Source organism: Arachis stenosperma, chromosome 2 (genome assembly GCF_014773155.1).
Source record: "Arachis stenosperma cultivar V10309 chromosome 2, arast.V10309.gnm1.PFL2, whole genome shotgun sequence".
Classification (NCBI taxonomy): domain Eukaryota; kingdom Viridiplantae; phylum Streptophyta; class Magnoliopsida; order Fabales; family Fabaceae; genus Arachis; species Arachis stenosperma.
In genome coordinates this window covers 61,724,339-61,751,946 of record NC_080378.1, presented here as the reverse complement: position 1 = coordinate 61,751,946, position 27,608 = coordinate 61,724,339, and the positions used below count along the sequence as shown (strand labels likewise).

Sequence of the window (27,608 nt, the reverse complement as noted above, 5' to 3'; positions counted from 1 at the left end):
ATTTGGTTTGGATTGGTTTGGGAGACTCTGACTAGAAAACCGTAGTTAACGGCGGTTATTACGTTAACCTAGATGCATCTAGCTCAGACTTCAGCTAGCAGGGGCGTTGCTAGCCTAACGTGTAGGCCACTGATAAACGAAATTTAACATGTCGATATAGAATTCAATAGTGAATATAATCGTGAGTATAGTCCAATTGACATTCAAACCTCGCATCAAACAATTTTACAATCTATAATCGAGAGTACTAGTCTCCCGAGTCGTCCTCCCTTGGAATTGCTAGAGAATCCATGTTATTGATCAGGAAGCTTTTGTTATGAATCTTTTGAAGGTCGGTATATTAATAGCAAAAGTAGATGACACACAATCAATATTAAAGGACTTGGCCTAGGGTTGGCATTAGAAATTCTATCACTATAGTTTCCTTCAATGATGATAACAATTAAGCCTTGCTCCACTTAGTTGACCTCTAAGTATAGAGGAAAGTCAAGTGAAAGTAATTAGCTTGAATCACAAGTCTTAGCTTCACCCTAAGGGAATCTAATTTTAGTGCATCCCAAACCAATTAGCAATCCTTAGTTCTCAATCAACAATTGACATTTACTATTCAGCTTTTCCTAATGGTCCAAACCCTAAGCCAAGTGAGAAACTTTTACTCCATAACTAGTATTGGCATTTTATCAAACAATTGATGAGCATTCATAAGAGCCATTAAGGAATTAGAATGAAGAATGGAAATGAAGAGATCTAGATTACACAATTATCTACAATTAAACAATCACAAGTAATGGATATGAAATTACCTCAATTCACTAGTTCCAAATCCAAGTAACAAAAGCAAAGCTAGATCCAAAGTGAAAGGATCAAAGAACACTAATTGAGAATATGAGAAGAGTAGATCTACTAATTGCATCAAAGTAAAAGTGTATTACAATGGATCACACCAAGGAAAATCAAAGGAGAATTGTAATGGAGATTGAGGAGAATGAAATCCTAGAGAGAAGTTGGAGATTCTCTCTCTACCCAAAGTGTAACTAACTCTCAGAAAATATCTAAGGAAATGTAAAATGAGCTAAAATAATACCTTAACCCTTCAATCCTTGGTCTTCTTAAGCTTTTCCCGCCAAAGTACTTCCCCAAAATAGGGTCTCTAGCTCTCTCCACGTTCTGGTCACGTGCTCTCTTAAAAATCATGTGAGACCATCGGCGCGTACGCGCACAGCACGCGCACACGCCCCCCTGGGGCAATTTGAAATTTGCGCACAAGCGTAACCTACGCGGACGTGTCCAAGAGGATCAAGATTTAGCCGCTACACGCGCCGGCTTATAGCTTGGCTCTTGATGGCGCACATTCACGCGGACGCGCCATGTGCGCGTATGCGTCAATGCTGAAGTTTCCAAAGCTTATTTTCTCATGCTCCTTTTCTTTGTACATACTTCCCTTCTCTCCTCCGGGTCATCCCTACCCTATACTCTAAAACCACTTAACACACAGGTCACGGCATCAAATGGCACCAAGGGAGGATTAGAAATATATCTAATTTAGTGCAAAATAAGCATATTTTCATCCATGAGGCAAAATTAGGAAAGGAATACAAAGTCATGTATTTTCATACGAAAACTGTGTAGAATCATTGATAAAACCCTCGAAATCAATACTGAATAAACCCTAAAAATGGGGTTTATCAACCACACGTTGGATCTGTTATACCGTACGGGCACACTAGAGGAAAGGGCTACCCTTAGAGGTGGAGCCGCCCTAAGTGTGTAATATTTGATTTGATTTGACTTCTGGAATGAGAACTCCCATTTCAGTTCATCCGCTTAACTACTCATTTATTTATTTGCATAATTAATTAATATGAATTTCTCATCTCTGAAAAGAAATATAATTTTCAAGGTAAACTTTGTATGGTCTCGTGTGGGTTATAGATGTAATGTTTGCTCATTGAGTTGCAAAACTCACCCTATTATATTTCCATGTTTTTCAGATACAGGAGTCATTCCAGGTTCCATTCCACCTGCCCCTCAGTAGATCTTAGTCATTTTGGTGAGCCCTTCTTCTTTCCAAGGGCTAAGTAATTATGTAATGGAACCTTTGCTCAAAATTTAGATTATGTCGATGCTCCATATGTCACAGGCAGGATCCTCATTTGAGTTATGTTATTTTGAATCTTGAACTGTTTAGATAGTAATTATAAGTTGGTTATGTAAGACTTATGGATTTAACTATATACTCTAGTTATCAACTTTATATATATATATGGGCAATTTACCAAATTAAAATGATTGGATGAAAGCTTTACCAAATTACAACATATGGAATGTGGTTACCATTTTGCGTTGAATCCATTTATATAGAAACCGTGGGAGCCAACCACGGATTCCAATTGCACATAAACCGTGGGAGGTAGGGAGGTTTTATGATCAAATCTTGTTGCATGTAAACCGTGGTAGGCAGCCACGGTTTACGTTAAGAGAATCTGATGCATAAACCGTGGTAGGCAGCCACGGTTTATGAGTAAATGGTTTCAAACATAAACCCTTAGAGGCAGCCACGGTTTATGAGTGAGTAGTATAAATAGCGAAGCCGTGGCTGGTGAGGGCGGATCATTTGTGAGTTTTGTGAGTGAGGGGAAGGTTGGTGGGTGAGAGAGGAAAAAAAAATTTTTTTGTTAAGTTGCTGGTTTGAGAAGTTGAACCGGTTTATGGGTGAACCGATGGAAGAAGAAGACCGGCTGTACCGGTTAAACCGCATTGCGCATGTGGCTGGATTTATCGACCAAGAGGTTGGTTAAACCGGCTTTTTATTATTATTTTTTGTTTAATGCTCTTATCGTTAATGGTAAATGTTAAATTAATATTTTAACAGTTATAATAGAATTTTTTGCTGTTATCATGATAGTGAGTATTTTATATTTATTGAATTTGTAATTTATATTGTTGGCAGAAATAATTTTTGTGGTTTACGTGTTAGTAATATTGTTAGTGTTATTTTCTCTATTGTTGTTATGCTTAGGGTTTTTTATTGATATTACTGTAAATTGTTGCTGTTGTTGTCTGTTGAGAGTTCGCTATCTTTCTTTTTACAGCCTGCTAGGGTTATTAGTGGTGTGAGAAGACAACAGAATATGCCTTTACACGAGCGTATCATACCGTATCTAGAGACGGCGGGCTTATATCACTTGGCTAGGCTGAACAGTCAGTGGTTCTGGGTTGATGAGCCTCTACTTAGCGCATTCATTGAGAGGTGGCGTCCTGAGACCCACACATTTCACATGCCCTTTGGGGAGTGTACGGTCACCTTGGAGGACGTGGCCTATCAGCTGGGTTTACCGATTGATGGTGAGCCTGTGAGTGGGTGCCTTAGTGAGTTTGAGAATTTCATGGAAAATGGAAGACCGGCATGGGTGTGGTTCCGTGAGCTGTTTGGGGAGTTACCTCCGCAGAATAAAGTGAAGCAGATGACAGTGTGCTACACATGGTTCCATGAGCGGTTTCGGGTTTTGCCAGCAGATGCTACTGAGGACATCGTGCGTATATACGCGAGGGCCTATATTATGATGCTGTTGTCATCTCAGCTGTTTGCGGACAAGAACGCCAACCGTGTCCACCTTCGCTGGTTGCCATATGTGGCATCGTTGGATGACTTGGGTAGATATAGCTGGGGCTCGGCCGCGCTGGCGTGGTTGTACAGATGTCTTTGTCGTGGAACAAACAAAAATGTTGTCAACTTGGCTGGGCCACTTCAGCTTCTACAGTCTTGGATCTTCTGGAGATTTCCTTGTCTGAGGCCAAGTGATTTCAACAGATTCGGGTTTCCACTTGCATCCAGGTAAAGAAATATGATGCTAGAGTTTGAAATTGTTCATTTACATGTCCCATTAGATGTTATGACATTCTTTTATTTGAACTTGTAGGTGGGCTCAGTATCTACCGAGGAACGACGCAGTAGATCAGCGAGTGGTGGCTGCACGCCTCTCTTTGGATAGATTGCGTGTGCATGATGTGAGTAATTTACTTGTAGTTCATTCAGTTATGTTTTGCCTGTTATAGAATTTGTTTTACGTAAAGTTTCATTACGTGATGTAGATCGTGTGGGAGCCCTATTCCACTCCGGATGTCGCAGCTATTGTTCATCCAGAGATACTACTAGACCAGCACCGCAGGCTATGGACGGCAGTTACGAGTCTCATTTATTTTGCTGCGATTGAGTGGCACCAGGTGGATAGGGTTATGCCTCAGTTCGGCGGGGTTCAGCATCTCCCTCGTTTGGCTCTTAACATAGACTGGCTTCATGCGAAGGACGGCAGGGGTGGAGATAGGTGGTTCCCCTCATATTATCGGGAGTGGCATGAGCATTGGCAGGATCGGCATGCCTCAGTTTTACCCGTTGACCGAGTTGCTGATCCTGGGCCATCAGCTGAGTACCTGGACTGGTGGTGTCGTGTGGCGCACCGATTTCTATCCCCAGAGGTTGCATTTCAGGATCCCAGGCCTATTGTGTTGACTGAGGAGGCTCACCATAGAGGGTCATCGCAGGCACCTCCTATGGTGCAGGTTGTCGACAGACCGGACAACCGCCGCGTGGACAGGCGTAGGCGTATCGGCACACGTGCTACGGATCGAGAGTGGCGATGGCTGGCCGACCAGTTAGATGAGGGTCAGGGTGTTGGTGGTCAGGGAGGTGATGTTGATCATCGTGTTCCGAGACGTAGGGCCAGACGACATGGTCAGCGGGATGGTGGTGGACGTGCCCGTGGTAGAGGACCATCTGGAGAGTATCACAGTGGTCAGGATGCTGTTGGTGAGGACATTGGTGGTGTGGGCACAGGGATGGATCAGGGTACGTACGAGGTGGGGGGTTCTTCTCAGATGTTTGAGGTGGGGGGTTCTTCTCAGATGTTCGCCGACTTTACTACGGCGGCCGTCGGTATGGATATTGATGATCCTGTGAGTCAGTCAGAGTTTTTCAGAGATATAGCAGACATCTTGGGAGAGGATGATGGCACTCATTATAGGCCACAGATGGATGAGGGACATTCACAGTTTGCCGAGCACCAGCCACATGTTCAGGATGTACAGCCAGGTTTGCCGGTTGACCTGAACGAGCCTGCGCCTTCACCATTGGAGCCATGGTTCGCGTTGGGAGGTACCCCAGCTTCGGCTTTCAGCGTAGTTCCGCCACAGGCACAGGTGCCACAGGTGGATGAGAGACCACGGAGGGCTCGTCGTGCTCCTTTACGTGGCACTGGAGGTCACCTTATTGGTCAGTTGCAGGATGACGACAGTGACACGATCGAGGACTCTGATTAGTTAGCTATGTATTTCCCTTTTGTCTATGTCCTTTCTTTCGTTATGTACTTGGATTAATGTTTAAACATTTGTTATGCTTTCTGGTGTTGTATCTTAAATTGATGTATCCTGGTATTAAGTATGATTAATGATCTAGTCGTTTCTATTTTATTTGTCCAAACAAATACAACGACATTAACACTAAATTAGGCTTTCTTAATATACCAAGTCAAGAAACAAATATTCTTACAGGACGATACATAAACATATGAATAACAACAATGCTACTTATAAAACTGAAATTAAACATACATTGATAACCCAGCATGAACCTAAATAATACAACCTAATGATCCCCGCCAGCAGTATCTCTTCGCTGGCCACAGTTCCGCCGCGTGTGACCTGGCTGTCGACAGAGCCCACAGCGCTTGGGCTGGTTCTCAGCAGATCGATCCATGGGACCACGGATCCTAGTGGCCTTCGGCCGACCTTCCCTGGCTCGCCTCATGTTAGGATCAGGAATGATAGTAGGCCCGGCATATGGTGGCCATAGCCCTTCTGGTATGGGCGGAACAAACCCGTTACTGTAAACTTTGAACACCTCACTCATACGATACACCTCATGCACATATGCTGCCCAATTAAGCCGGGAGTGGGCGCAACAAGCAATGGCGTGACAGCATGGATAATGGAGGGCCTGAAAGTACCCACAATCACATGTGTGATCCTTCAGCGAGACCCTGTAGCTACCCAAGGAGAAGTTTCCAGTCGGTGTAGTCTCAGCAACCGTGTACTCCGACTGGTGCCTGTCGTACAACGTGACGGTGAAGCACCTTGACTCCCTTATGTTCCTTTCAATACCCTTGACCAATGCCTGACAAAACTCTTGTCCAGCTCCAAGTTGCGCCTCCGCTGTTTGTCCCCGGATAACGAATAGCTCAGCAAGCCTTCCGTATGTGGACTTAACCAACGACGTGACCGGGAGGTTGCGAGTTCCCTTCAAGACGGAGTTCACACATTCACTGATGTTTGTTGTCATGTGCCCGAACCGTCTACCGCTATCCTGGTGTTGCGTCCACTTCTCATACTCCATCCGGTTCGCCCAATCACACATTGCCGGATTCTCTGTACGCATGATGTCGAACCAGTAATAGAACTCCACCTCAGTTTTTGCGTACGCAGCATTAACCAGCATTCTTCTCGCATCTTTACCTTTGAAAGAAAGGCTGAAATTTGCTGCCACATGGCGGATACAGTACGCCCGATAAGCACGTGGGGGCAGCCAACCATTCACGGGATCCTCTAGTGCAGACTTGATACCGTTATGCCTATCCGAGATAACAAGGAGACCCTCCTGTGGAGTCACGTGCCTTCTCAAGTTGGACAAGAAAAATGCCCATGACTCGGCATTTTCTCCCTCCACAAGGGCGAATGCTATGGGGAGGATGTTTGAGTTCCCATCCTGTGCAATCGCCAGCAGTAAGGTGCCTCCATATTTGCCGTACAAGTGGGTACCATCAATACTCACAAGCGGCTTGCAATGTTGGAAGGCCTCAACGCAAGGTGGAAATGTCCAGAACAGATGGTGAAAGTACACTGTTGACTCATCAATCTGGTCCCCAACTATAACAGGAGACGTCTGCAACACAGTAACTGTCCCGGGCATCGTCAACTCCACGCCTAGCATCCAACGTGGCAATTCGGCATAAGACTCTTCCCAGTCTCCATATATTTGTGCAACTGCCTTCTGTTTTGCTTTCCAAACCTTCCGGTAACTGGGCTTGAAGCCGTAATCAGCTTCAGTCGCTTGTTGCAAGACCTTGATCGGTACTGCAGCATCCGCACTAACCAACGGAAAAATCCTCGCACAGATAACGTGGTAATCAAGCTGACGGTGATCACTGGAAACAGATGTTGCTAAGCAAGTGTGCGGACCGTTGTACCTCCTAACCTCCCAAGTTCCCTTCCGTGCACGGAGCGAAATCCGAATCATCCAACTACAACTTTTGCCGAAATCCTTGCACCTTCCATGATACTTCAAATGGTCCGATTCCATCACTCGGTACTCAACACCTCGACGGATGCTGTAGTCCTTCACACTAAGAACAGCTTCTTCTTTACTCTGGAAAGATTGCCCAATCTGAAATTCGGTTGACGAACCACCTACTGTAGCAACTCCGGCCGTATGTTCACCCAGAGCCTCCAAGTTTAACGTCGAGAAGTGTGGAGGGTAATGCTGTGTGCCGGAACTTGAAGGACCTTGTTGTGCTTGTGGATTGGCACCGGTGTCATCGTCGCTGTCCCCAAATATATTTACAGGCTCCTCATCAGAGTCATCGTCCCGCATTGCATTCTCTACTCGATCAGGTACCCCGAATTCTTGATGTTCATCATCTGTGGCACGACCTGATTCCCCCAGAAATGCCTGTTGCAGGACCCCTTCATTAGGGGAGCGTGCAGTTGGAACTGCAACCGCTGGTACCAGATCAGCCGCAAAAGAAGGAGAGGCAACCTGCGGAACAGAAAACCGGTTTGCTGGCGCCGAGCAAGACGCACCGCCAGCGGCAGTCGAGCTATGAACAGGAGCCGATGCCCCAGAACTATCCAGAGTTACCTCCAACTTCGCATACAACTCGTGTATTCTGACCTCAGGAAAACTCCTCACGCAATGAAATAGAACCCTAATATCTTCGTCAGCCCCTAACACGAATGTATCATACATCACACCGCTAGAAACTACAGCAATGGGAATCTTGTAGAAGATCTTCTTCACAACCTTGCTCCCAAAAACTCCAAGCTTCTGCAAGATGGTGCTCTTCAAATCTGACAAACTGTTTGACGAACTAACAAATACACTCAACGGTTCTCTATCAGTGAACTTCACACCATATTTTTTGCTTTTTTTAATTTTTCCAGAGCAGTGCACTAACACAAGAACACTCTCTCCCTCACTTGACATTGTGATAATGATCTCCTCAGCAACTACATTCTCACTCAAATATATATAGATTTTCATTATATATAAACCGTGGTAGGTTACAGGGTTTTATGATCATTTGAATGCCCTTCATAAACCGTGGTTGTCAGCCACGGTTTATGATTTTTCTTCTTCATAAACCGTGGCTACCACCAGCGGTTTCTGCTTTTCATTTATAAAGTGTAAACCGTGGCTGCCTACCACGGTTTACATTGTGCATTTCCAACTCATAAAACCCTGCTGCCTCCCACGGTTTATGTGCATTTAGAATCCGTGGTTGGCTCCCACGGTTTCTATATAAATGGATTCAACGCAAAATGGTAACCAAATTCCAAATGTTGTAATTTGGTAAAGCTTTCATCCAATCATTTTATTTTGGAAAATTGCCCTATATATATATATATATATATATATATATATATATATATATATGTGTGTGGTTGTGGATATAGTTGGAATATGTTGTTGTTGTTGTCTTTGGAAATGGATGTTTATTATTGATACAGGGAGTTAATATTTATGTTGGTAAGGTCCTAGAAACAGAGGAGATTCTGTCCATTTTTCTGAAAACTTGGTTGTTTGGCTTGCTGAGGGACTTGTCCCTTAAGCGCCAGTCATGGCTTGGTTCGGGACATGACAGAATTAGCACAACTATGCAAGTATTTGATCAAATAAATTGATTTTTTGTATTTCTGATATTTAACCAAGAGTTGAATTATAAATGAATCTAAGCCAACTTATAAAAAATTTTTCTCGTTCTTGTTTACATTGCCATTGCTATAATTATTATTTCTCTTTTGAAACCACACTTTGATTGCTCAATATTTAATTCATGCTACTTTATTCAAGTTTTTTTCTTTCATTTTCTTCAATTATTTTGCTCCCGTAATAAAGAGATCCAATTATAGTTTTAACCAACGAATTCAAAACATGAATTTACAATACAATAAGAAAAAAAATCCAAAAATTAAATTGAATGACAATTGAGAGGCAAATAACCACTTATATATTCTTTTATTTTAATTTTCAATACGACATAGCCTCTTATAAGGTATACACTAACCTATATACTTGAACCATTTTACCTTAATATACAACTATATTTAGTTGTATATTATCAATCTGTATTTCATTGTTGATTGATCTTCTTTAAGTATATCTGGTACTATTATTTTTCTATTATACATTTCTGCGTCGAAGTCTTATATACAGGATAATACAATCACGCCAATAAAAAAACCGTCAGACAGTGCTATAGATAATCTCACTAAAACAACTGCAGCAACAGTACCGCCATGCAGATTATAACTTGGACAATTTGCACTTTCCAACAACCACTTGACACCAAAATCAATATACAAAGACTAGCCTAACAAGTGTATCACGACTTCGCTTATAAGACGACAATATAGTGATGTTTTATTTCTTCATTATGAAATATCTTTACTCTTTCTTTTTTTTTTCAATTTTTTCTATCATTTTCATTATTTCTAATTGATCTATAAGTCATCTCATACACGATAAACATAAAACCGCTCCGCCACGAATCTTCAGAATCATATACAAATCTCCGACCGAGATATACTCCGCCATAAAGCACGTTACCAAGTTATATATCACCCATTCTTTTCATACCAAAATAAACTTACAATTCGGATGGTCAAATTCCAAAAGCAAATTACAAATCCATTGACATTGAGTCAATCGCTCAAACTTATCTAAAAGGATAACCAAATCCATTATTCAAATTCAGCTATCCTTACTGAATTATAATTTGGTTTTCAAGCAAATCACAACTTTTAGTCCTTTATTGTCTGAAGATACTATCCACAAACAAATATCTGTGGCTTAATCAACTAATCAAAATCAAGCTATACTTCGGTTTTCAAACGTACAAGCTACTAAGCTATCTATCAATTCAAACAAACAGACATCTATAAGTCGGACTCATTTCAAACAACCCGACACCTATGAGTCAGAATAATTTCAAGCACACCGATCTATAAGTTGGTACAACTCCAAATATGCTATGCCCAATCCCAAACCTGTCTATTACATCGGTTCACTAATTTTCCAAACAACCCAACAAAAACCAATGATATTCATTTGACCTATCAACAATGGTCCTTACTGATTACTACTAGTCATACCTATTCAATCTTATAATTTCAAGAGCAACACATATCACTCAGCCTATCTTGTATAATTTTACCTCTTTTTCTCATCAATATTTCTACTCCTTATAAGTCAAAAACACTTTTTTTTTATCAAACTATTCCAAAGCATCAACTGGCATACAAAACAATTATCATGCAAATCATGCTACCTCTATTAACCTCACTTTACTCAAACATCATCTGCAGTAAATTTATAGACATATCGAAGCAAAAGCAACACATATATAAAGCAAATGAGTTCACCTAACAATGTTGGGTACCAGTTCATCAAAGCACAAACAGTTTCCAACAAAACTAAATCCAAACAATCCGACAATTATGCGTCGAAACAAATCCAATCATATTTTCATCTATAAAGTCTAATTGAATCAAAACGACCCGACACTTATATGTCTGAATAATAACTCCAAACAAATTTGCATCTATAAGTCGAAATCAGTCAAAATCAAACCGATGCATACCAAGAACCTTTTTCAACGAAATATTTTATTCTCCATGCATCAGATTAAACTTGGGGGCTTATCCTCATTATTTAACCATTATTCCTATTCATTCTCAAATTTCTTTTACTTTACTATTCACTTACACCAAATTTGTGACTATCATTTTTTAACACAGAATAAGTTAAGCTTGGGGGCTCTTACTATCCTGATTCTGAGTTATAGATCAAAAGCTCAACTTGTTTATAGCTAAACAATCCCACAGGTCAAGCCTGGAGGCTATGATCCATTTGTCACAAGTTGATTTAAAAGACCTATACACTCGGAATCAAGCTAGAGTCAAAATAAACACGTGCCAATCTCAACACACCACAAAGACCTCTTCACAAATCTCTCTAAATAAACTCATAACAAGCCAACAAAGCTCAGTTTGTAAGAACCGGAGTTTTCACATAAAATCGCTTTAATAAAATAATAATCTAATTTCCTGAAATAGGTTTAAAAATATAAAAATGCTCTTTTTAAAATATAAAAGTAAAATTTCATTTCAATAAATTTTTCTGAGCCGGAAAATGTATCTTTTGTGAAAAATTTTTGTAAAAATGTGTGCTCATGCTTAAGCCAGCAGTACCGGCTTTAGTGTTTCTGGTACCCTGTTTTGAGAAAAATAAGATTTTAAAAATTGAATTTATTATTTTGAAAGGAAAAAAATAATTTAGAATCGAAAACTGGACGCTAATCTTAAAGGTTTTGGCTCAAAGTAGGCCAAACAGACCAAAAATGCCAACGGGTTGGACCGGGTCCAAACAGAGCCCAAGGCCCAACATATATATACTTTATTAATGAGCAATTCAGCTCATTTTCACCCACAAGCAAGAAGGGAGGTGTTAAGATAGAGAACGGAGACGAGAGAAGAAGTTACTATTCACTTTCTCACTCTTTTGCTTATAACTTGAGCTATAGAGCTCCAATTGACGAGCCGTTTGAGTTCACGCAAAACACTTGTTGAGCTCTTCGTTTCTATCTAAGCTTTATTGGTAAGAAATCGAAACTCAACACTACAAGAAAAAAGGCCTATCGGTACACTTTTTTCTTGCCATGCTTTAAAAGCGTGGCCAAAATTGGTTAATGGGCACGCTTTTATAAGGGTGACAACTGATAAGTGATTTGGCCACATTTTTTTGCCACGCTTCAAAAGTGTGGCCATAGAGGGAAACATGCACGCTTTTGTGAGGGTGTCGATTGATTACTGATTTAGCAACACTTTTTTTGCCACGCTTGAAAACGTGACCATAGAAGAAAACAGGCACGCTTTTAAAACGTGGCTAGTTAGTTTTTATATGGTCACATTTTAAAAGCGTGGCGATATTCTCTAATTAATTGGTTACCCCAAAAAAGCGTACCGAAAGAGTTCCCCCAATTTTTTTTCCAAAGCCTTCAATTTTTTCTAGAGTTAAACACTTTAAGACTAAACCCTCTAAGTGATAACCCTTCATCATCACCCACCCGTCGAGCACACCCTACTCAGCCCTCTCCACCTAGCTGCAGACCTTTCACTGCCGATGAGGACCCTCGCCACCCCGGTGTGCTCTCTCCCAGCCCTTCATCTTCATCACTGTGCTATGAGAACGCTTGCACCCTCAACGCAAGCCTCCTACTCAGATTCGCAACCTCGCACCTTCTCTTGTAACCTTCCATCGGTGCTGCCCCGTCGGTGCTGCTCTGTCGGCGTGTCCTCCCTCAATCGGCGCTGTCTATCACTGCCTATCTCTCACTCGGCGCTCAACCCTTGAGGTTTCTTTCATTTTTTATTTAAACTCTGTGGTGGCAGCAGCTCCACCATGACCATGATTAATGAGACCTATGAATTCTTGGTGCTGAGGTTCTTTGATTTCATCAATGGGGAAACCAAGAAGGACGAGCGTAAGGCTCAGCTATGGTTCGATACTGCACTCTCCTACGCACCTTCACGTAAGTTTCATTTCTTTAATTTGTCATTGGGTGAAGAATTAGGATTTTAGGGTTTAAGGTAACACATAGGATCGAAGCAAGGCTTGTTTTGCGTGAATGTTATGTTAAAGAATTGTGTGTTTTCAATGGGCTCGAATCTCTTATTTGATAGTTTCAACATGAATTTTAGGGTTTATTGCGTAGATTTTTGGAAATATATTTGATGATTTTATTTTGGTCATTCTGCCAAGAAATTGTGGTAATCACTTATTGATTGCTTTCTTTTGTATAGAGGGATTTGTTGAAATGAAAAAGAGAAGTTAGGTTTCCTTTATGATTGATACTAGTGATCCGAATAATTCGCTTTTTTGTGTCAAATTGTCTTGTTTGTCTTGCATCGTAGTGAAAATCCTTGCTGATATCTTATCAGTGGTTTCTCCTGTGGCTGCTATTCTGCAAATTCTTCAAGTAAATGTTAGATAATTCGCCTAATAGGCATTTCAATTCTTTTTGCACCAACACCTTTTAGGTTGCGGGGGTTTATCCTCTTTAAACGTTACATATTGTTCTCTCTACAGAAAGGTTAAATGGATGGCTATCGGGATAAAAAGTTCAAACTGTTGTTTAGTTTGTTTTCTAATTGATGTTTATTGTATGAAATCCTTACGTGATTGATCTTTACTTGGTTCATCAAATTATTGCAACATTCATTCCAAAAATCAAGGTTGGTAGATCTATCACTGTACTTACCTTGTGTGATTTTAATGAAGCTGACAAAATAGACATGGTACTCTTACTTCTACATTGATGATATAATGTTGTGCTTAAAATTTGATTGAATTATCATCACTGATCATAAATTGTTTTACTAGACATCCGAAAATGTTGAGGAGACTTTTCAGGAAACAATTAAACAGCCACAGAGCATGACTACTGAAATAAAGGAAGATGATTCACCTTGCAGTGAAGTCAAAGAAGAAAACAACACAACTACTTCTCATGTGGTAATTATTGCTGCAATCTGACCATGCCTTTTGGAAAATTTGTTCCCTCATTATTGACTTAAGTTTTCATATAACAATTATGATCAATGGATATCAGGTTCTTGTTTATACGAAAAGAAGTGAAGATGTTTGCAAAGGAGAGAGCTCATGCTTAGGGATTTCATCATCTGGAGATGGGTCTGCTGAAGTAGGAAAATATGCTTGCACTCCCAAACCAACATTGCAAAAAAGATTGACAACCACCACCTCCAAGAAGCAAGAGACAGCTAAAATGATAGGCACTAGTAGAAAAGCAGAGTAACAGTCATCATCCATGAAAACCAGCACTGTTGGGACTCCCCATTTGGCCCAAGAGAATAAAGCTATTAAAAGGCAAAAATTAGAAGGAGGAAAGAGTAGACAGGAAAATTTTGTCCTTTTTCTTCCACATTTTGCATGTATAATTTTTTTGCTTATCTTGACTGTATCCTTTTTTCTTTCTTCTTCAAAACTATCCAGATTCTGAATGTCAAGCATCTGAATTTGTCTCATAAGTCTAAATTGGGTTTATACAGTTATGCACTTATTTTGCTTTATATTTTGCTTTTGTTAAAGCTAAAAAAAGGAAAAATGAGTTACTTGTTCACTCTTCCTAGTCTATGGCAGAGAGTTAGTTGATCTCAATCAAAGGAATGGCTTTAATGGTATAAATAGGTTTGAGCAGCGAAAAAGGTTTCAAAGGAAAAAGGGTAATAGTGCTAATTGAATTCACACATCCGTAAAAAGGTTTCTTTTACCCTTTTGCTTTCTCCCTTCAATTATTTGTTCCATCAATTCCTCTTTTGCCTATTTAACAACTTCTTCTTTTTTCTCTGTTGTTTTTCCTCTCTTGTTTTTGAAAACGTGATTTTGCAAGTTGCTTAAAATGAGGAAGAAATCCTCCGCTTCACTCAAGAAGAAATGTTCCAAGCACTCCTCTAAGTCTAAGGTTGGTACTGGTCAGTGTATTATGCATTTTGATATGTAGTTCATGTGTGCCTCAACTAATTCTGCAACATTTTTTATGGCATTTTAGTTGCTTTTGTACATTTTTTCTGACTAGAACATATTTCAGGAAGCCATGAGTCAGCAAATTGATGAAGTTGTGTCTGGGAGTGCTCTTTTCCCTTCATTCGAATTTGAATTGGTATGCTTGTGATAATTACTTGGCCACTGTTAGAATTTTAAGGTTATCCAGGTGATAGGAGCAATGTATGAGGTGTCTTGTGTTGTACTACACATTCTGCACTAGTGCATTATTAACATAAAGAGGAATATTGGGTCAATGGTTTGAAAATCATCTCCTTATTCCGATACAGAGCTTCTTTTCCATTTTTCCTCCCATTTTTATCTATTCTCTATAACTTAAAATTTTAAACAGCTGCACTTATATTTATGCCACAATATTTTGTTGGTTTCAAGTTATTTTCTCAATATATGAAGCTGGACATTGGTACTGATTAACATTTGGTAACTCAGGCAAAAGGTAGAGCAATTCAGGTTGAGGACAATATGATTGAATGCAAACCATCAATGGATGTAAAGCGCCCATGCAATTAGGATTCTGATGTCATTATACAGGTGAACTTTAAAGGAACTTTTATCTGCTTTTGAATTCTTATTATTCTTAAGACTTGCACATCTTTTAAGCATTTTTCTAATTCTTGAGGCTGTATAGAATCCTCATTATTATCCACTATTATCAATTGATTACAAGAGATAATTAAGGGGAGAAGCTAATTAAGTTACTATATATGCTCTCTTGATGATCTGGTACTTGAGTTATGTCTCATGATTATGTGTATTTTTACCAAGCAACTTGTACATAACATATCACCTACAGAAGATTTGTAACATCCTACCACACAAAGTCTTATGCTTAAGTCATAAAACTAAGGTGGTGAGGTGTTACGACCTCTAAAAAAAAAAAAAAAAAAAAAAAAATATATATATATATATATATATATATATATATATATATATATATATATATATATACTATAGTCGAAAATATTTTATATCTAGGAGGCTTTGAAGGAAAGTTTAAAACAAAATTCGTAATACTCACGTAAATGAAAACTTGCGTACGAAGAAACGTAAGATATTTGTGTATGAATAATAAAAAGGGAGTGTCAAAGGTATAATTAACAAAGCTTCCAGCTCAGTTTGCAAAGATAAATCGGCCAGAACATACAAGTATATATATATATATATATATCCCAAAATGACCCAAAGCAAAAAATGCAACCTGTTTCTTCGAGTCGACCTCTAAGAGGGACAAACATAAAATACAAGGTGGAGAATCTATATACATTCATAAATATAAACCAAGATACGGCCCTGAATCCCAAGAGTTCTTCGCTTCGTCAGTGTCTCCAGAATACAGAGTGGTGCTTCTCAACCTGCATCTGAAAAACAACAATATTGTATTGGATGAGAACCGGAGGTTCTCAGTATGGTTAAGGTGCCCACATATATAATAAGCAAGGTCTCAAGAAAGCCAAGGCCAATCCTAGAACGCCGTAAGGTTCTAAACTTGGTCAATATCTAATAAAAACCTTCAATCTCTTCGCCTTTCCTCTGTTTCTCCAACTCCGATAAAATTGCATAGACAGAAAAAACAAACAAGTCAAACACATACAGAAAGCATATATAACAAGTAGGCAATTAGCAATTAACGTGAATAAACAATTAAGCAAGCCAAGACAATGCATGCTCAAACAAAATATACAAATGCACATGGTGCATGTCTTTCCTAGCGCAGGCCATGAGCTCATGCATCGGTTGTCTACCCGCAACCCGACGTTACCCGGAGTGAACCCTGAATATGGTCCCTTTACTGTGTCAATTAGACACCATGGCATCACGGTTACCCGTGTCAGTTAGGCCTCATCATAATAACATTTTAATGTATGTCACAGTAAGGAACAATGCTATTAGTTAGGCAAACATTCCTGCATTAGCAATCTCAAGCTATCCGTTAGGCAGGCACTTTCGCATTAGCAGTTTGGCACAAGGCCCACTCAACATACACTTTTCATAATTTACTTATTCGTTTCAATTATCTCTTTCATACATGGTTTCTCATTTACTTTCTCTTTATCATGCCTCCGCATCATTAACACTATAAAACATACCTCCGCATCATCGCCTAACTATACATACCTCCGCACCACTGTCTAATTATACATACCTCCGCATCACCCATTAACCTTAAACCTTCTTGGGGACAACTTACACATTTTTATTTAACTAAGTCCCTGAATATTTATAGAAATTCGAACATAATCTCCTCTAAAATAGCACTAAAACCACCCTTACGGGTTCCCTCAGCTTTAACAACGTTCAAACTTCCCTTAACAATTTACCAGATAAACATTCTTAATTGGTCATTATACTCTCTTTAATCCCTTTAGTTATTATAAAATCACGGATTTAGAGAATAAAACTTGGTTCTGGAGCATTCCGACCATAATTGTAACTTGTACAAATCTTTTAAAATTCTGCTATCATTGCAGAAAAATATCTGTGAGCAGTAAATTTGTTAAATTCACTAAAATTCCAGTTTTCACCCATTGCCTTTCAAAATTCATGTACTTAAACAAGACTTTTTCATATTTCCAGAAAACTAAATTTCAGATTATTACCATGTCACAAGAAAACATTATGAGCCTAGGAATATAGCCCTGTCTTTTAGAATTCTGTTTTCAAAATCCAACGAGCTATCCTTACTCTTTGCAACATAACTAATTGGTTAAAAAGAGTTTTGACACAAAATTTAAGCTAAAACTTTTAGACACTTAAAGCTTGAGACTGCCTTTAGTTTCAGCCCAAATACTCATTAGAATTGTAAATTCAGTGGATTGGAAGTTGGTGCTTCTGCAGTAGAGAAACAGAATTTCCTGCAGAAAGCATCAATCTTTAAAAATTCATTTCCTCCAAATCACTCATTAATAAATTCTGAATTTTTTATGAAACACTCATAACACATTAAAGTTTCATAAAAAATAGTTTCATTCAAAAATAGGGCTTGGTCTGCTCCCAGAAACTGGTTTATTCCACTATCAACTATACAGAAAATTCTGCCTTGGACCTTTTCAACAACTTTACATGCCATAACTCACATTTGAACTTATATCCCTTCCCAAAGTCACATTTCCAACCTTTGCTCAGTTATCTAGGGTTTCTTTCACAGCTAACATAACCCAACAAGATCATCAATAATTCATTACATATATATACATATATATATATATATATATATATATATATATATATATATATATATATATATATATATATATATATATATATATCATTCTCATCATCCTTATCATTCATCATTAAAATAATCATGTATCAATACATTCTCACTACAACATTAGTTACCAAAATTCATATTCAATCGAAATCAACAATTTAATTCAACAACCAACAATTAATTCAACTTATCCTATGGGTCAATTAGCCTAAGTTTTCACGACACATTACATATTATATACGAGAAACCAAAACCATACCTTGGCCGATTTCTCGATAACTCGGAACACCTCAAGCGTTTTCGAACCACAAGCTCCACAACTCCAGCCCCCTCACCAACGATACCCAGCCTCCAAAGCTAATTCTCTAGCTTCTAATTTCTCAAATTGACTCCAATCCACAACCAATTTCAATCTAACATCATAATATTCACTATAATCAATATAGAATCCTCTGACTCAACATTTCACAAAGAAATTAAGGAAGCTTATCTTGTCCATAGCCCAAGTGAGCTAAATCCAACAAAACCCGCAAGCTAATTCAGTCCTAAGATACCAAAATCACAAAATCCTTAATACCAAAATCCCCTTAAATTTGAAACTGAAGAGGAAATATTTGGGTAAGATTAAAGCAAATTTCTTACCAAATTGATTAGTGGGCTTTGTAGAGGATTCTGAGATGAATGCGTGGCCGCTGATGGCTCGTCAATCGGAGCTCCGGATCAAAAGTTATATGAAGTTGAAATCTAATAGAGGGTTAGGTTATTTTCTCAAGTTCTTTCCTCCATGAACTTGCTTCAGCGTTCTTTCTGAATGGTGAAGGAAGAAAGGTTTTATTTAAGTGAGTGTGACTTGTGGGTTAGGCCTTGTGTGTAATAGCCCAGACCACCCACTAGCACGATATTGTCCGCTTTGGCACACAAGGCCTCACGGTTTTGCCTTTGACGATAGGGATGATAGCCGAAGCCTGACGATCGGATTTTCTATCGGTAAAGAAATATAAAAATAATCGCGTTGTAAGTATAGTTTCTAAACTAATAGAGAATCCTTTCGTACAAAAGTTTTGGTTGTCACAAGTAACAAACCCCTTTGAAATTGATAACCAAAGTATTTAAACCTCGGGTTGTCTTCTCAAGGAATTGCAGGGAGGTGTTCTTATTATTGGTTATGCAAAGGTATATTTTGGGGATTTCAAAAGGGTTGAACAAGTAATGTAAAATAACAAGTCGTTAAAATAATAACTAGTAAAGCTCTTGGCAAGGTTTAAGAATTGGAAGTCCTATCCCAGTTATCCTTATCAATTGTGATGAGAATTGGATTTTTCTCCCACTAAGTCGACCTCTAACTATGAAGGTAAGTCAAGTGAATGAATTAATTTTGATTCCTCAGGTCCTAGTCTTTCCTTGGAAAAGGCTAGAGTTATTAGAACTCGAACTAATTCTTGAAGAATTCCAATTTTCAATCAACAATGAGTTTGATAACTCAAGAGTCTCCAATGACTCAACCAAAGCCAAAAGGGAAAAATCTAAATTATTTATATAAATAAAAAAAACAAATCATAGATCTGAAAATACCTCAAATTATATTAAATAGAATATTCAAATCCCAAAAAGAAAAGTTCATAAATTAAATTGGAAAAATAAATAAAAGGAACATTGAACTTGTGATTGAAGAAGATGAAATCCTAATTCTAAAAATCCTAATCCTAATCCTAATACTAAGAGAGAGGAGAGAACCACTCTCTCTAAAAGCTACATCTAAATTATGAAAAGTGAATTGTGAATCGTCTCTCCTTCATTCCTCCACTTTGCAGCCTTTAATCTGTGTTTTTTGGGCTTGAAACTGGGCTGAAAATGGCCCAGGATTCGCTGGAAACGAATTCTGCCACGCTGATTTTCGCAGATGCGATGAGTCCACGTGGAGCACACGTTCGCATCACCTAACTATATGGCCACTGTTCATACCCTGGGTCAACCTGTCCGACCCGGGATGTTTAGCGACAAGCCGACCGACCTCTTCAGGTCAGACTATCCGACCTCTTCTAGAGCTCGGCTAAATGCCCGACCTCTTCTCAGAGAGCTCGGCTAAATGCCCGACCTCTTCTCAGAGAGCTCGGCTAAATGCCCGACCTCTTCTCAGAGAGCTCGGCTAAATGCCCGACCTCTTCTCAGAGAGCTCGGCTAAATGCCCGACCTCTTCTCAAAGAGCTCGGCCAACTCGCCAAAGGAGCCTAAAGCATGCCCAAAACGAAGGAACACAGCCCAATCTAAAGGCAGCTAAAACCCAGAAAGATAAAGGCGGTTCCCTTGAAGATATGATGACCTCACTTAAAGATAAGATAAAGATAAGATAAGATAACTAAACTTATCTTATCCACAGGAGGCCACATCTCACCATTATAAATACACTGGAGCACCCAGGTATAACTCATACTCTAATTCTACTCAATATCTGCTTGGACCCATGCTAACTTAAGCATCGGAGTGTCATTGCAGGTACCACCACCAACCACTCAGCATATCAAGCTCGGGTCATCAATCCCCCCATCTCGGGCCTCCCTAAGACGACCGAGCTGCACGTTTCAGGTAACCCTCGGAACATTGGCGCCGTTGCCGGGGAACCTGGAAGTCATCCCATCACCATGGCGGACAACCATGACAACGACCATGGTTCAGATCTAGAGGATAGAACACCGCACAAAGACGCGGATACTACACCAAAAGATACTCTTCAACCCACCAAAGGCGAGAATTTGCCAAAAGAGGAGGCTATGGAGGCACTTCAAGATCGCTTAAAGCAACTCGAAAAAAAGGTGGAACATCAACAAGAAGCTGAGAGAGACCTACGAAGGGAAGTTAGGTGATGCCACGAGTTAAAGGACAAGCTCCTAAAACTCGAAGCAGATCTCAAGGCCAAAACAACTCGATCCGGCCACGAAGACAGCCCCTACAAAGATCAAGACCCATTCACCAAAGATATCATGAAAGCTAAAGTCCCAAAGGACTTCAAGGCTCCCGACATGATCCCGTACGGCGGCACATTGGATCCAAGCCATCATCTCAGTAATTTCAGAAGAATGTACCTCACCGACACATCGAACGCCATTCGATGCAAAGTCTTCCCGACTACTCTAACGAAGACAGCAATATGGTGCTTCGACAGTTTGTCTCCAAGATCCATCACAAGTTTGACGACCTTGTTAAGAAGATTCCTCGCCAGGTTCTCCATCCAGAAGGATAAAGCCAAACACATTTCAAGCTTGCTGGGAATTAAACAAGGAGATCAGAAAAGCCTTCACGGCTACATGGAAAGATTCAACAACGCATGCCTTGACATACAAAGTCTTCCAACAAAAGCGGCCATCATGGGACTCATCAATGGCCTAAGAGAAGGACCTCTCAGCCACTCAATATCCAAGAAGCACCAACATCTCTGAACGAGGTACAGGAATGGGAACAGAAATACATCAACATGGAAGAGAACTCTCGACTAGGAGAAAGCTAAAAAACCGAATTCTCCTAACCCACCACGGGACAAGGATAAAGAGTCCAAAAAAAGAGAAGATCAATCGGAGAAGATCCCACCACCTCGCCCAATCAAAAGCAAAAGGAGAAAGAGGTCGGACGAGTTGAAGGCCCACCTCATAACAAAGAATTGGGCAAGTTGAAGGTCCACCTCACACCGAAGAGGTCGGGCGAGTTGAAGGTCCACCTCACACCAAAGAGGTCGGACGAGTTGAAGGTCCACCTCACACGGAAGAGGTCGGGCGAGTTAAGGTCCACCTCACAACAAAGAGGTCGGACAAATTGAAGGTCCATCTCACAACAAAGAGGTCGGACGAGTTGAAGGTCCACCTCACACGGAAGAGGTCGGGCGAGTTAAGGTCTACCTCACACCAAAGAGGTCGGACAAGTTGAAGGTCCACCTCACACTGAAGATGTCGGGCGAGTTTAAGCTCCACCTCACACCAAAGAGGTCGGACAAGTTGAAGGTCCACCTCACACCGAAGATGTCGGGCAAATTGAAGGTCCACCTCACACCAAAGAGGTCGGACAAGTTGAAGGTCCACCTCACAACCAAGAGGTCGGACGAGTTGAAGGTCCACCTCACACCAAAGAGGTCGGACAAGTTGAAGGACCACCTCACAACCAAGAGGTCGGACGAGTTGAAGGTCCACCTCATACCAAAGAGGTCGAACGAGTTAAACACCTACCTCACACCAAAGAGGTCGGACGAGTTGAACGTCCACCTCACACCAAGGAGGTCGGACGAGTTGAAAAGGACAACGGAGTACGAACAAGCCTTCCGAGATTTCAAAATTCTTGGGGCAACCACCCATCCTTTACAGACCACGGGAAAGTGAAGAACTCATTATACCTCGCAGTGGGAAGTCAGGCAATAGCCTCAGCACTAGTCAGAGAAGACGAAAGTGGGAAACAACCCGTCTACTTCATCAGCAAAGCTTTACAAGGGACCAAACTAACCTATCAACAGATAGAAAAAGTTCGCCTACACCCTCATACTCACCTCTCGACGACTCCACCCATACTTTCAAGCTCACACTATCAGAGTTCCAACCAACCAGCCAATAAAGGGCATCCTGCAGAAAACAAACTTAGCTGGAAGAATCCTACAGAGGACAGCTCGGATAATTCGGGAGACCTTGGACAAAACCAGAGAACATCTCGGACAATTCGGGGGACTCTGGACAAAAACAGAAAATAGCTCGGACAAATCGGGGAAAATGAAGTCTGACACATAGAATGCCCGAGCTAATGCAGCCAGCACCAACAACTCGGACAAATCGGAGAAAAATGAAGCCCGACACATAGAATGCCCGAGCCTATGCATTTTCAAAACCAGCCAGCACCAACAGCTCGGACAATTCGGGGATATGAGGTCCGACACATACCTTGAGAGCAGAATGCCCGAGCTGATGCATTTTCAAAACTAGCCAACCAAGGGGCAATAACAGAAGCCTCATCCGAGCTACATTACAAGACCACAACAAATCGGTATCGAAGGCGGTATAAGGGATGTACTCAGGGTCAGCCACAGTAACACGCAATTAAACTATGAAATCCAGCTAATCAGACACGCTGTCCGGGATCTTAGTAGACATCTCAAAGACATAGGTCGACTATGGAATTACTACCAAACAACTCGGGCAAATAAGGAAACAACTCGGACAATAACAGTAAAACATAAAGTGACAGACGTGGCAGTAAAAGGGAAACCCCAGGACTCACACAAAAGTCCAAGGGCATCCTTTGGAGGCAACAACAGAGCAAAAACCCAAATACAAAGTCAAAGCTTTACATCAAAAAGCATGCCAACTTCCACATTGCCCCACCAGAGGAGCTCATCAGTGTAACATCACCTTGGCCGTTCGCAAAGAGGGGACTCGACCTCCTCGGACTATTTTTCCAAGGATCGGGACAAGTCAAGTTCCTCATTGTAGGGGTGGATTACTTCACAAAATGGATTGAGGCAGAGCCCCTAGCTAATGCCACTGCTCAAAGAAGTCAGAAATTCTTGTACAAGAACATTATTACAAGAACACCCACAAGCCAATGGACAAGCAGAAGCTGCCAACAAAATCATACTAGCTAGGTTAAAACGGAGACTAAAGGACACAAAGGGAGCTTGGGCTGAAGAGCTCCCACAAGTCCTATGGGCATATCGGACAACTCCACACTTCACCACGGGGGAATCACCCTTCCGATTGATTTACGAAATAACTTAGAAGAGATCGACATAAAGAAGTCGGTCTCCTACAACGGACAAGTTATAAAAGTAATCCCTGAAAGAGATCTGACAAAGGTCCAAGAAAGAGGATTACAAAAATAACTTGGAGAAGGGACTGACGTAAAGAAGTCGTCCCATAAACAAAAAGTTATAAAAAGTAATCCCTGAAAGAGACCTGGCAAAGGTCCAAGAAAGAGGGTTACGAAATAACTTAGAAGAGATCGACATAAAGAAGTCGGTCTCCTACAACGGACAAGTTATAAAAGTAATCCCTGAAAGAGATCTGACAAAGGTCCAAGAAAGAGGATTACAAAAATAACTTGGAGAAGGGACTGACGTAAAGAAGTCGTCCCATAAACAAAAAGTTATAAAAAGTAATCCCTGAAAGAGACCTGGCAAAGGTCCAAGAAAGAGGGTTACGAAATAACTTAGAAGAGATCGACATAAAGAAGTCGGTCTCCTACAACGGACAAGTTATAAAAGTAATCCCTGAAAGAGATCTGACAAAGGTCCAAGAAAGAGGATTACAAAAATAACTTGGAGAAGGGACTGACGTAAAGAAGTCGTCCCATAAACAAAAAGTTATAAAAAGTAATCCCTGAAAGAGACCTGGCAAAGGTCCAAGAAAGAGGGTTACGAAATAACTTAGAAGAGATCGACATAAAGAAGTCGGTCTCCTACAACGGACAAGTTATAAAAGTAATCCCTGAAAGAGATCTGACAAAGGTCCAAGAAAGAGGATTACAAAAATAACTTGGAGAAGGGACTGACGTAAAGAAGTCGTCCCATAAACAAAAAGTTATAAAAAGTAATCCCTGAAAGAGACCTGACAGAGGTCCAATAAAGAGGATTACTAGAAATAACTTAGAAGCGACCGACATGAAGAAGTCGGCCCAAAGCTACAGCTTGGAACAACAAGAAAAAGTCGGACCAAACAAAAGCTACAGCTTGGACCGACAGGAAGAAGTCGGACCAACGAAAACCACAGCTTGGACCGACAAGAAGTCGGACCAACGAAAGCTACAGCTCGTCGACACGAGAAATTGGACCAACGAAAAGCGTGCGCTAAAAGGGACATAGCTTTGCCCAAAAAGCCACGGCTCCATGACAAGGCTATCAAAATTGTTCAGACCAACTAAAAAGGTTCTACCAAAGAACACTAAAAAGTTGTCGGACAAGTTAGCCCCAAGGACCACCTCAACCAAGCAGGAAGTGGACAGAACCGGCAGTGATCGAAAGAGGTCGGACAACAAAATATCGACACTCTACAAAGATCCACAAAGGGGACAAAGACATCTCGCAATGGCCAGAGGAATGCCAGGAATGCTTTGCTAAAAGGTACGAAGTCTTGAAAAAAGACACTACTTAAAAGGCAAAAGCACAAATCAAAACGGCGCTAAAAAGTCATCCAAACAGACTATAAAAGGTTTCCCATCAGGAACTATACCTAAAAAGTTGTTGGATTATGACTAAAAAGCCCGAACAGTGAAGACAAACAAGTCGGAAGAAGGCTGAAAAGACCTCTCAAACAAACTAAAAAAGGCAATGCCAAACTCGCACAAGATAAAACTACTCAAGATCGACCAAAGTCAGGATGCTTGAGTACGACTTCCCCCAAAGAGAGCACGATCTCACGGAAAGATCGAACTCAAGCAGGGGCAAAGTCGTACAGGTCGACGTCAGCTAAGAAGAGGCGCAAATACAATCTCAAAAAAGAACAAGCCAAAAGGTTAAGAAAAAACCTTAAGGCTCAAAAGTGCTTAGCTAAAAGGGATACAACTCCACTCAAAGAAGGCACAATCTCAAACAGGGCTACGTACGTCATCCGAGACTAAAAAGGTTCTATACAAAGAACACTAAAAGTCATCAGACAAGTCACTAAGAGTCCGGATATCAAGCCGCAAGGATAACTTCACCAAAGCAGAGGGTTGTCAACACAAAAGCAAGGCGTGATCCAGAAGGCAAGGGTAGAAAACCCACACTACTACTCAAAAGAGGACGGACTGTGAAGTACCAAACCTCTAGAAAATCTGCAAAAGATTTCAAAGCAATGAAGAATCAAAGCCAGACAGATGCTCGAGCACGACTTCCAAAGAGATCGAAGCTCTGAAAAGCATGATCTCATGGAAAGATCGAACTCAAGCAGGGGCACTGTTCATACCCTGGGTCAACCTGTCCGACCCGGGATGTTTAGCGACAAGCCGACCGACCTCTTCAGGTCAGACTATCCGACCTCTTCTAGAGCTCGGCTAAATGCCCGACCTCTTCTCAGAGAGCTCGGCTAAATGCCCGACCTCTTCTCAGAGAGCTCGGCTAAATGCCCGACCTCTTCTCAGAGAGCTCGGCTAAATGCCCGACCTCTTCTCAGAGAGCTCGGCTAAATGCCCGACCTCTTCTCAAAGAGCTCGGCCAACTCGCCAAAGGAGCCTAAAGCATGCCCAAAACGAAGGAACACAGCCCAATCTAAAGGCAGCTAAAACCCAGAAAGATAAAGGCGGTTCCCTTGAAGATATGATGACCTCACTTAAAGATAAGATAAAGATAAGATAAGATAACTAAACTTATCTTATCCACAGGAGGCCACATCTCACCATTATAAATACACTGGAGCACCCAGGTATAACTCATACTCTAATTCTACTCAATATCTGCTTGGACCCATGCTAACTTAAGCATCGGAGTGTCATTGCAGGTACCACCACCAACCACTCAGCATATCAAGCTCGGGTCATCAATCCCCCCATCTCGGGCCTCCCTAAGACGACCGAGCTGCACGTTTCAGGTAACCCTCGGAACAGCCACTATGGCAAATTATATATCAAATCTAAGCCCTGGATGTTAGCTTTCCAACGCAACTGGAACCGCATCATTTGGATCTCTGTAGCTCAAGTTATGATCGTTTTAGTGCGAGAGGGTCAGGTTGACAGCTTTGCAGTTCCTTCAGCTTCTTGTATTCCTTCCACTTTTGCATGCTTCCTTTCCATCATCTAAGCCATTCCTGCCCTGTAATCTCTAAAATCACTTAAAATACATATCAAGGCATCGAATAGTAATAAGAGAGGATCAAGATTAGCTAAATTAAGACCCAAGAAGCATGTTTTCAGTCATAGCATAAAATCAGGAAGGAGAATGTAAAACATGCGAATAGTATGAATAAGTGTATGAAAGATTGATAAAATCCACTCAATTAAGCACAAGATAAACCATAAAATAGTGGTTTATCAACCTCCCCACACTTAAACATTAGCATGTCCTCGTGCTAAGCTCAAGGGAAGCTATAAGGGAGTGAAGAGGAATGATAGAGAGTATGCAATGCAACCTATCTATGTGAATGCAACTACATGCAAAATGTTACTTGGTTAAAAGCAAAGAAGTTCTTCAAGACAAATAAAAACCAAATTCCACTAATTCAAATCATATAATAAAAATCAAGTAAACTTGTAAGAAGATAGCTAATGAAAGCAGGGAACATAGAATCAAGCATTGAACCCTCACTTGTAGTGTATATCACTCTAGTCTCTCTAGTGTATAGGGTAATCACTCTATTCTTCTCTAATCATGCTTTCTAAACTTTGTTCTTCATCTAACCAATCAACAAATATTTAATGTATACATACAAACATCATGAGGTCTTTTTCAAGGTTGTAATGGGGCTAAGGTAAAGGTAAGGGTATATATAAGGCTAAGTGAGCTAATAATTGAACCCTTGATTAGTATAAGATGTCACCTAACATATACAT

General features: G+C 40.6%; 2 protein-coding genes and 1 long non-coding RNA gene across 3 annotated transcripts; all 3 read left to right on the top strand.

Moving 5' to 3' along the window:
* The first annotated feature begins 2,720 nt into the window (after positions 1–2,720).
* On the top strand, positions 2,721–5,316 carry LOC130962929 (serine/threonine-protein phosphatase 7 long form homolog). Its single transcript, XM_057889085.1, has 4 exons — positions 2,721–2,789; positions 3,093–3,835; positions 3,921–4,008; positions 4,093–5,316. The coding sequence occupies exons 1-4, from the start codon at positions 2,721–2,723 to the stop codon at positions 5,314–5,316; spliced, it is 2,124 nt and encodes a 707-aa protein (XP_057745068.1).
* A 7,086-nt stretch (positions 5,317–12,402) lies between these two features.
* LOC130962162 (uncharacterized) lies at positions 12,403–14,382 on the top strand. Its single transcript, XM_057888278.1, has 3 exons — positions 12,403–12,860; positions 13,712–13,843; positions 13,941–14,382. The coding sequence occupies exons 1-3, from the start codon at positions 12,789–12,791 to the stop codon at positions 14,142–14,144; spliced, it is 408 nt and encodes a 135-aa protein (XP_057744261.1). The 5' UTR covers positions 12,403–12,788; the 3' UTR covers positions 14,145–14,382.
* A 363-nt stretch (positions 14,383–14,745) lies between these two features.
* Positions 14,746–15,524, top strand: LOC130960444 (uncharacterized). Its single transcript, XR_009079103.1, has 3 exons — positions 14,746–14,810; positions 14,937–15,008; positions 15,341–15,524. It is a non-coding gene; the product is annotated as an uncharacterized LOC130960444 (long non-coding RNA).
* Positions 15,525–27,608: the final 12,084 nt, after the last annotated feature.